Source organism: Mus pahari, chromosome 19 (assembly GCF_900095145.1).
Source record: "Mus pahari chromosome 19, PAHARI_EIJ_v1.1, whole genome shotgun sequence".
Taxonomy (NCBI): Eukaryota; Metazoa; Chordata; class Mammalia; order Rodentia; family Muridae; genus Mus; species Mus pahari.
This window is the reverse complement of record NC_034608.1, coordinates 22480515-22490570: the sequence shown is the minus strand read 5'-3', so window position 1 is coordinate 22490570 and position 10056 is coordinate 22480515. Positions and strand designations below refer to the sequence as shown.

At 48.3% G+C, this 10056-nt stretch overlaps 1 protein-coding gene across 3 annotated transcripts in view; it reads left to right on the top strand.

The window, feature by feature from the left end:
• The first annotated feature begins 5067 nt into the window (after positions 1-5067).
• Positions 5068-10056, top strand: part of Insr (insulin receptor) — a 128871-nt gene continuing 123882 nt past the window's right edge. For all 3 annotated transcript variants that reach the window (XM_021218779.2, XM_029532315.1, XM_021218778.2), the window contains exon 1: positions 5068-5690. In XM_021218779.2, coding sequence (XP_021074438.1) covers positions 5591-5690 — 100 coding nt within the window. In that variant the 5' untranslated portion in view covers positions 5068-5590. The remainder of the gene's footprint in view (positions 5691-10056) is intronic.

Here is a 10056-nt window from a genome sequence, read left to right as displayed (position 1 = left end):
ACACCAGATTGAGCACTTTTCGTTGTTTGTTTTTTGAGTCTGGCCGCCAACTTGCTGTGTAATTAAGGAGAACCTTGCCTTCCTGATCCTCCTGCCTCTGACTCCTCAGTGCTGATACTAGCAGGGTGCACCCCATCCCCTGGGGGTAGAGTTGCTAGAATGGAATACAGTGCTTCTTAGATGCTGCACAGTCACTGTACCAACTGAGCTTCCACTCTGGCCCAAAAATAATGACTCCAGGAATAAATAAAGAAATAGTTTATTATGAATGGCAGGAAAGTGACCGTATGTGCCATTGTGCATATGCAGAAGTCAGAGGACAAACTCTGCTGTTGATCCTTACCTTCCATCTTATTTGAGACAGTCTCTTACTTATCACGGAAGATGTCAGGCTATCTGTCCTTCACCTTTCTGGGTGATTTTCCAGTCTCCATCTCCCATGTCCTTGTAGAAATATTAGGATAATAGATGGATGCTCTACTTCATCCATGTTTGTACAGGTTCTGGGGTTCCAAACTCAGGCCTGCATACTTGTTCAGTGAGCCGTTATCGCTTGAGCCACAGCCCCTGCATCAGCTTTTATGCAGGGATAGAGAGAAACAGTCAGTAACTGTGAGTGCCAATTACATTGGTGGGGTCATTAGATAATCGGACCCCAACAACAAAACAAAATCTCTTTGGGTGGGAGATGGTTTTAGGGTGAGTGGAAGCCAGAGGTGAGGCTCATTCTTTAAAGTTTATCTATTACTTGGATCATGGGCAGAAGTTAAGCTGGATGATTGATTATTCAAGGTCTAAGACAGTCCAAGATTAAAATGGCTCATGATCTGTGACATTGCAACATCACAGTGTTGGCTAAAGTCAAACCTTCTTAAGGCTGGTTGTCTCCTGAAAGCAACAGCTACACTCCTGATGTGCTGCTTTGAGCATTTGGTGCCTGCCTGCAATTGTATTGGTGTTAGTTTCTTCTTCTTCTTCTTCTTCTTCTTCTTCTTCTTCTTCTTCTTCTTCTTCTTCTTCTTCTTCTTCTTCTTCTTCTTCTTCTTCTTCTTATTATTATTATTATTATTATTATTATTTGTGCATGAGCACATGACCATGTGTTCTAGTGTATGTGGAGGCAGAATGTCTATCTCTGGGATCATTTCTTAGGAACTGTCTTCAGCCCCCCTCCCCCCATGTGGGTCCTAGGAATTGAGTTCTGGTCATCAGGTTTTCTAGCAGTTATCTTGAGGTATCTTGATCTGCTAATCCATTTAACTGGCTCCCATTTTAAAAATATTTTTAGATAATGTGTGTGTGTGTGTGTGTGTGTTTCAGGGGATAACTTGTGGGAGTCAGCTTTCCTTTTCCTTTGTGGGTCCTGAGGATTAAGTTTGGGTTGTACAGCTTGGTGGTAAACATCTTTACCTGCTGAACAGGCAAACATCTTTTCCATGCTCCTGACTGTTTTTTGAGACAGGTCTTTCACTGGGAACTGGCACCTAATTTTGGTTCATCTGGCTGGCCAGAGTTCCAGGGATCTGACTGTTTCTGCCTCTCCAGTGCTGGGGTTATAAAGGCGACAACACACCCTACATTTCTACATGAGTTCTAGGGATTGAACTCAGGTCCCCGTGCTTGTTTAGTAAGCGCTTCACCTAATGAGCCATCTCTTCAGCCCTTTTGCTAGTTTTTGATTCAAGGTCTCAATATATAGCCAACGCTAGTCTTGAGTTCACAACCTTGCTGTCGAAGCCTCTAGAACATTGAGATTATAGGTGTATATTTATAATCACACCTTGTTGATAGACAATGTTAGAAATTTTGTTTACATCAGACCTTTTACATCAGCCTTCTGGTGGCTTCTCATTAAAAACCAAACCAAACTCAGGAACTGGAGAGACAGCTTAGCAGTTAAGAGCAGTTGCTATTCATTTAAAGGACCTGAGTTTGGTTTCCTGTCCCACCTAGGGTGGTTCACTCTAGAAGATATAACTCCTTACTACCAAATAAAAATAAGGTTTGGTATGGGGCATACCTTTAATCTCAGTCCCTGGGAGCCAAAGGCAGGTAGATCTCTGTGAGTTCAAGGCCAACCCAGGCTACACAGTGAGACCCTGTCTCAAAACCAAACAATTAAACAACACAAAACAATACAAACACAAAAGAGAAAGGAAAAGAACAACAACAACAAAACCACACCAGGCTCTGAGGACGTGGCTGAGCTGTACAGTGTTTGCCCTCTAAGAATGAAGACCTGAATTTAGAGGTTCCTAAAACACAGATTTAAAAAAACTGGGTGCACGTGTGGTGGGTCATGCCAGTAATCCCAGAGTTTGGAAGGCAGAGATGGAAGTTCACTGGTGAACTCCAGGGTCAGTGAAAACTCTTGTTTCAAAAAAATATGGTGTAGAGTGATCTAAGAAGACACCTGATGTTGACCTGTGGCCCCTACAAGCACAGGTGCACATGTATATGCATATCCACACATGCAACCTTCACAGATGCACAGAGGGATCTAAGGAGATACCTGATGTTGACCTGTGGCCCCTACAAGCACAGGTGAACATGTATATGCATATCCACACATGCGACCTTCACAGATGCACACATGAGTCAAGCACACATTGGTGCAGTGCTTGAGCATTTGCACCCTTCTCATTTCCACTCAGATTCTCTCCTCTCTTCTCTGCAGCTACAGCGCCTGAAAACCCCAGGGTCATTGCACAAGCCCTGTATTCTGTGACGCATTTTCTCCCAGCTTGTCTTGACTGGCAACCCTCCCTTCAGATTTCAGCTTCAAGAGCTTTCCTCCATAGACGCTTCTGTATCTACCCCCTCCCTCAACTCTTCACTCAGGACATACACACCCACTCTACAAGGAAACAGATCGTCTTGATTTTGTGTACTGGAAATCCCTCATTACAGGTGGCATGTAGATTCTTCCAGTGAACAAATATTTATTAGCCCATAGGTCCATCAATAGGTATGGGGGAGGCAGGTTAAAAAGCAATGACAAGCAAGACAAAAAAAAATAAGAATTTCAGGGAGGGGTATGTGCTTATGATGGAAGGGACTGGAGAAAGGTTATGTAGGAACTGAAGAGGGTTTGCAAATTCTGGTCAGGGTAGGAAGCTCATTGGAGCAGAGACTCAGCAAGGAGAAAGAGTGACAGTTGGGGGCAAGGTTGGTAAAGGCTTTTAGGCAGGAGCACATTTGCATAATGCAAGGACCATGGGCCCTGGTGCTAAGGATTGAACCCAGGACATCATGTGTGCTAGGCAAGTGCTCTACCAAAGAGCCACAACCCTAGGCCACTACTTAAAAGTATTTTTTAAAAAGGTTTTATTTATTTATTTATTTATTTATTTATTTATTTATTTATTTATTTATTTATTTAGTGTGTGTGTGTGTGTGTGTGTGTGTGTGTGTGTGTGTGTACAGTCACATTTCCTGTGGGAGCTCAGGATTGAACTCAGATGTTCAGGTTTAGCAACAAGTACCTTTACCTGCTGAGCCATATTGTCAGGTCCACTTTTATTTTGTTTTATGTTTTATTTTATTTATTTTTAAAATCAGGCTCTCATGTGTCCCAGGCTAAGCTCCAATCCTGATCCCCCTGCCTCTACCTTGTGAGTAATGACATTAAAGGCCTGCTTCCCAATGCTTGACTCTTTGTTTTAGCTCTGTGTGTGTGTGTGTTTATGTGTATGTTTGTATGTGTGTGTGTATGTGTGTGTGTGTGTGTGTGTGTGTGTGGTGTGGTGTGCTAGGCCAAAGGTTGACCTTGAGTGTCTTTCTCTATTGCTTGCCACTTCATTTTTATTTTTACCTTTTTACAGATATTGTCAAATCCATTGCACAGACCAGCAGCCACAGTCCAGGTCTGAGTGGACATGTGAAGCGAAGGATAGAGGACGCTGTACTGCACATATTCCTAAGGCCCCGACAGGGTTAGCTCCTCATGATGTGGTTGAGCAGGGCTGTTAGTGAATGACTTTCTTTAGACATACAGCCACCTACTGGTATGTGTGTTGAAATGGAGTTATGGCTGCCCTGATCCTATATGAAGTTTCTAATGTCTTTCTAGAAGCCTTGTTATATTCTAGGAGTCATTTCTTTATTGATTTCTGCTGGAATTCAGTGCTGGGTGGAGGGGGCTCAGGCCAGGGAACACAGGCTGCCTGCATTGTGGACACGTGGCTGTGGCCTGGAGGCTGGTGCCGCCAAGCTGCTGGGCGGGAGCTCACTGGGAAGGGAAGTTGTTAGACGCCCACTAGCTCCTAGAGCCGAGCCAGGGTTGGGAGATTCTAATAAGGCATTAGTAGCATAGGCTGTAAAGGAAAACAGAACGAAGAGTAAAGAATTAAAGTGAATTCCCCACGGGAGTCAAAAAAGTAGTCAAAAGGAGTAAACACACAAGGTCTGCTTGGTTGAATCTGGTATCTAGGGGCATATTGGGGCTCCCATGTTGTGATTAGAGTCTCGAGGCTATAAAGCTGTTTGGGGGCGATTATGTCCTGGGGAATCTGGGGGCATTTCCAGACTTTAAAATTGTTATTTCGGGGTAATTTGGGGTGTCCGGATCAGGCAGAGATCTGGAGTGTGCTCCAGACCTCTAAATTGGAACCTCCGTGTTACTTGTGTTTGCTGCGGTCAGGAGGGGACCTGGGGGCGTCCCCAGGCTTTTAAACTGGGACCTCAGGCCTCTTTAGTGGTTTTCGAGTCAGGCGGGGATCTGGGGTCCCCTAAGTTTTAAAATCGGAACCTTGGGGGTCTCTTTGGGGGAGTTCGAGTCAGGGGAGGATCTGGGCAGCTCCCGATGTTTGACAGGTGAGTTGTTTGGGTGTTTATGTTACACTGGTATGTGAGAACACTTACAAGCTTTTAAATCGTAATCTTTCTACGTCAGCAGTTCGGGGTGTCGGGATTGGAAGAATCTGAGGTGAGCCTCGGGCCTTTGAAGTTGCGGGCTCTACGGGGCAAGGGGGCAAAGGGGCCGAGGAGGCGTGGCGTTGCCAGCTCTGGCCACGCCTCCCTGAGCTCGGCTGGCTTTCTCCCCCCCTCCCCCGCAAGCGGGCCTCACTGGAGCGTATAGTCCCTTCCCTGCCTTAATCCGCGCCACCTTTTCCCTTGGCCCGCGCGGGCCCAGCTGATGGGCCGCGTTGTTTACGGGCCGGAGTCGAGCCCTAGCTCCCGCCGCCGCCACCAGCCCAGGTGCCCTCCTGCGCGCGCGTCCCTCTGTCTCAGACTCCACACAACGCGACCCACCCAGAGCTGCACGGAGAGAAGCAGGAGACCCGGCCAAGGGACGCGCCGCGGTGAGCTCTGGACCCTGCGATTGCGGGCACTGCACCGGGCCTGGGTGACCCGGGGCTGTAGTCTGCGGGCCGCGCCACCGTGTTGCTTGCAGCCGAGGCCTCTGTGCTCTTCCCGGGACTGTCCCCAGGGCCCTCTAGGCTGAAGAGCTGCGGCCCGTGAGCCACCGGCGTGGAAGAGAAGGACGTACGGCCCCTAGCGCCTCTCCAGCGACCGTCTCACGGAGTATGTCCCCAGTAGGCCGGCGTGGCGTGCTCTGATCGCCGGGGTCCCAGCGCCTCCTACTGCTATGGGCTTCGGGAGAGGATGTGAGACGACGGCTGTGCCGTTGCTGGTGGCCGTGGCCGCGTTGCTGGTGGGCACAGCCGGCCACCTGTACCCTGGAGAGGGTAAGTCTGCAAGGGGTGATCACAGTGTGTCGGGAACACTCCTCCCACCGCCTCAACCAATCTAGAACCCTCACCCTAAGGAGTGAGGGTCGGGGACACCCCTCTCCACCCCCACAGCCAACATAGAGAACTCTCCCTTTGGGCTGAGTAGTGGGGACGTCCTTCCCATTGCTCCATACAACTTAGAGCCCCCAGGTCCCCACAAAGGACTCAGGGTTACAGACACCCATTTCACCACTCCAGCAATATAGTCCTTTCACTGAGAGTTGTGGACATTTCTTGTTCTTCTTCTGTCAACCTAGAGCCCCCTCTCCAAGGTCTGAGGGTTGAGGACTCCCCTAGCGTCCTTGTGTCTATGAAAAGTCCCCTCCCTATAGTGATCATCTTTCCCCTGAGGAAGGGGAAGAGTGGGTTTGGTGGCCCCGGCCCTGCGTGAAGCCCCGGCTGACCTTGGCCTTTGCACGCCGGGCTTGTGGCTCTGTACCCCGCGTGTGCCCATCTCGGATCTGAGGAACCTTGCCCCAGTGCCCGCCCAGTCTTCGGGTGTCTGTCCCCAGTGCACCTCTCAACTGTGTCTGTTCTTTTCTCTAAACCCAAATCTGTCCTCCGAGGCTCTTTGTGGGGTTGCCTTAAGTAAATATGGTTACTGGGTTGCAGCAGCTTCAGACCCCTGAGCAGTTTAAACCCAAAGCCAGGGGTATCCTCTTCGACGGAGGACCCGTCTTGGAGATTCAACCCCTTGTGTATAAGTTCATGGCTGCTATGTTTATAATTCTCTGCTTCCAGATGTTTAGAGGCAAAGTCTGCGTACCTTTGGCCCCACAGCAATCATAGTAACAGTAAGGGTAGCTTTCAGGATGGTTATAATTAGAATGATTATGAGTCTCCAGGCTGGTTAGCTCTAGACCCTCCTAGTGTTCCCTGGAGGCCAACATAGTTACATACCCATTTCAGAGAGGGCTAAACTGAGGTTCAGTTAGCATGCTTAACCTCACTTGTTCAGAGGCTGGTCTTATACTTCTGTGCTTGGTTACGGCCAAGGAAGGAGGTTAGCGAGTTGTTTGAAGCAAGCCCAGCTATTGAGTGAGTTTGAGGCTAGCCTGGGCTGTGTTAGACACTGTTTCAAAAAACATGCAATGACAAGTCTTTTGAGTTACTGGTTCAGCTTTCTCTGAAAATGGAAATTAATGACAATAGGGAAGGGGTCAAGGGGAGAAGGAACTGCTGGTCTTTTGGGAATGAGGGAGGTGTGTGTGTTGGGGGGAGGGTGCAGGATTCTGGAACTGGTTGGGTTGATCTTGTGGAGTGGGTCTGCTAACCTGGCAATGTCTCTGAGGCCCCCAGGATCTGATATACACAAGGTGCTCAGTGAGGAATGGCCATGGGTTTGGGGTGTGTGCGTGTGCGTTCGTGCCTGCGCGAGTGTGCCTGTGTGTTTGCAGAGGCCCTAGGTTGACATCCAGTGTTTGTCTCTGTCACCCAGTGTTTTGAGACAGGTTCTCTCAATGAACCTTGAGTTTGCCTATTTGGCTGCACTGCCTAGCCTGTGAGCCCCAGTTCCCCCTCCCCCTTCGCCTCTTTTTATCACTAGAGTTGTAGATAGATGTATGCTGAAGTGCTGGCTTTTAGGTGGCTGTAGAGGGATCTGAACTCAGGTTTTCATGCTTGGGCAGCAAGTGCTTTGACATGCTGAGCCATCCATGGTTTGGGTTCTTATTAGGAGAAATCCAAGGATTGTTAACATCTACACTGCTCTCTGAGGCCATGTGTGGCGTTGTATGCCTGTCAGCATAGCACTCTGAAGGTATAGGCAGGTCTGTCAGGAGTTCAAGGTCATCCTGGGCCAAGTAGTGATTTTGAGGCCAGCCTGAGCTACAGCCTGTCTCAAACAACAAGAATAACAAAACTCCTTATTTCCTAGAAAAATCTCCATACTTTGTAAATATGATCTTGTGAGTCCTTCCCACACCTCTTCAAAGCCTCTGGCCTTTGCATGGGAAGAAAGGACAGGACCATAAAGGCAGCTGGCTAGGACGGCAGTTCCCTGTTGCCCACTGGGTTTCTCTGTTTCCTTATTTTTAAATTTAATTAATTAATTCGTTATCTATCTCAAGACCAGGTCCTGTGTGTAGCCTAGGCTGTCCTATGTAGACCAGGCTGTCCTTTTAACTCACAGAGACCTGCCTGCTTCTGTCCCAGAAGTCCTGGGATTAAAGTTGCACATCGTTATGCCCGGCTTTACTTATTATAATTGAGTGTATGTGGGGGGCCACACGCCTATGCCACGGTGTGGGGATTGGAGGACAGCTTTCAGGAGTCAGTTCTCTTCGACTGTGGGTTGTTCTGGAGATTGGACTCAGGTCATGAGGCTTGGCAGCAAGCGTTGTTACCCATCTCCCTTGACCTTGTACTGGATTTCTTAATAAATACTTGCTCTTTTGGATTGGAACCTCCCGGCCCCTGCTTTGGGGTAATCGTTAACAAAATCCTATCAAATGAGTAAGTCGTGGTGCCTCTCAGAGGCTTGCTGTAGGGCAAGGAACTTTCTAGAACATGAGTCTGTAACGTCCACCGACAGGGTGCATTTGCTTGGGAGGGGAGGTGGCGGTGCTGGTGAGGAAGCTGTGTGATGCTAAGGAAGGAATGGGTGTTTTTTGAGAAATGTGTCCCTAAGGGGGGGGTTACCCAGTTCGTCTTTCGGTGGAGTCTTGGTAGCTGGGCTGGGCTAAATGGATAACTCCTCCGTTCCTCTCTTGATCAGCCTGGCTCTGGGCTGAGATAGCCCTCTGAGCATTGTGAAGTGAGAGGACAAGGCAGTGTGTATTGCTGAGGATTGGAACCCTCTGAGTGCTGGGGCATCAGTCAGGTCGACTTTTGGAGGTTCGAGTGGTTGCCTTCCATGGGTCTCATGTGTGTGTGAGTGTAGCGTACATATGTGCTCATGTGGGTGAGTTCACATGTGTGAGGTCAGAGGTCCATACTAGGTGCCTTCCTAAATTGCTTTCAACCTTTTTTCTTTTTGTAAAATTACTTTCTAATTTTAAAATTAATTTAAAAAAATTTAAAATTTGCAGATGTAGGCATGTTTTGGGCACATGCGTGTATGTGTGTGCTCATATGTGTCAGGGTGTGTGTGTATGTGCAGAGGTCAGAGGACAACCTTGTGGAGTCAGTTCTCCTCATCCATCTTTAAGTGTGTCCCAGGGGTCAGACTCAGGTCCTCAGGCTTGCGTGGCAGGTGCTTTCACCCACTGAGCTATCTTGCCAGACCCCAAGCTTGTCTTCTTAACTTCACTGCTTGGGGTTGGCTCATTCTGGGTTGTCGGGTTGGCTGTTGTTGCTCCTCTAAGGTGTTTAGTGGGCACCCTTGGTCTCTGCTAGCTTGTTGCCAGTAGCATCTGGATGCGTTTAAGTTGCAACAATGAAAAATAGCTTCAATCATGACAGACACTGTCTCAGACGCTTGCCTGCAGATGCCTTGCTTCCTGTACCCCTCCTTCTAGAATCTTCCATTTCCCTGCAGCTCTTCTCTCTTTAAACACCTAATATACCCTAAACTCCATTAGTCACTTCCGACCTCTGATTCTCCCGTGCTCCTTCGGGGACATACTCTCACACTCTTGCTGTCTTGTCTGTTGGTTGCTTTAAGATGCCTAGCTTATGTCCGAACACACTCCTCGCCTCCCAGTCCCATCTCCTGCCAATCTGGCCGCAGGGACCACCCTGGGTTTGCTTTCCTGGGTTCTGCACTGTCCTCCAGCGGGGGTACCCTCATACTTTCCCTGTGTGTGGTTGTATAGGCTGCCGTCACCCCTCTCCTGATCCACTGTGGCAGTTCTAGCTAGTCCAAGTCTTTCTTCTACAAAAGAGGTCAGTAAACTGGGGTACCTGTGCTAAATTCACCATAAAGTTTTATTGGCACAGGGCCACACACCTTTGAATATTCCTTTCTGACTACCTTTATGCCCTGATCTTAGGGAGTTAAGCATCATCATCATCAACAACAACGACAACAACGACAACAATGACAACATGTACACTTCAGCCTTTCACTCAGAGTTTTCTGGATTATGGCTTTTTTGGGGGGTGGTGTGTGTGTTTGGAATCAGACCTAGGGACTTGAACATGGCAGACAAGTGCTGAGCCACTGAGTGCCCTTCTTCCTCCATCTCCTCCCTTCTTTCTCCCCTCATCTCCTCTTTTCTCCCCCCTCCTTCCTTCTCTTTCTTCTTTTTTATTTCTAACTCCCTTTCCACTCCCCTCAACCACCTTCTTCTTCTTCTTCTTCTTCTTCTTCTTCTTCTTCTTCTTCTTCTTCTTCTTCTTCTTCTTCTTCTTCTTCTTCTTCTTCTTCTTCTTCTTCTCC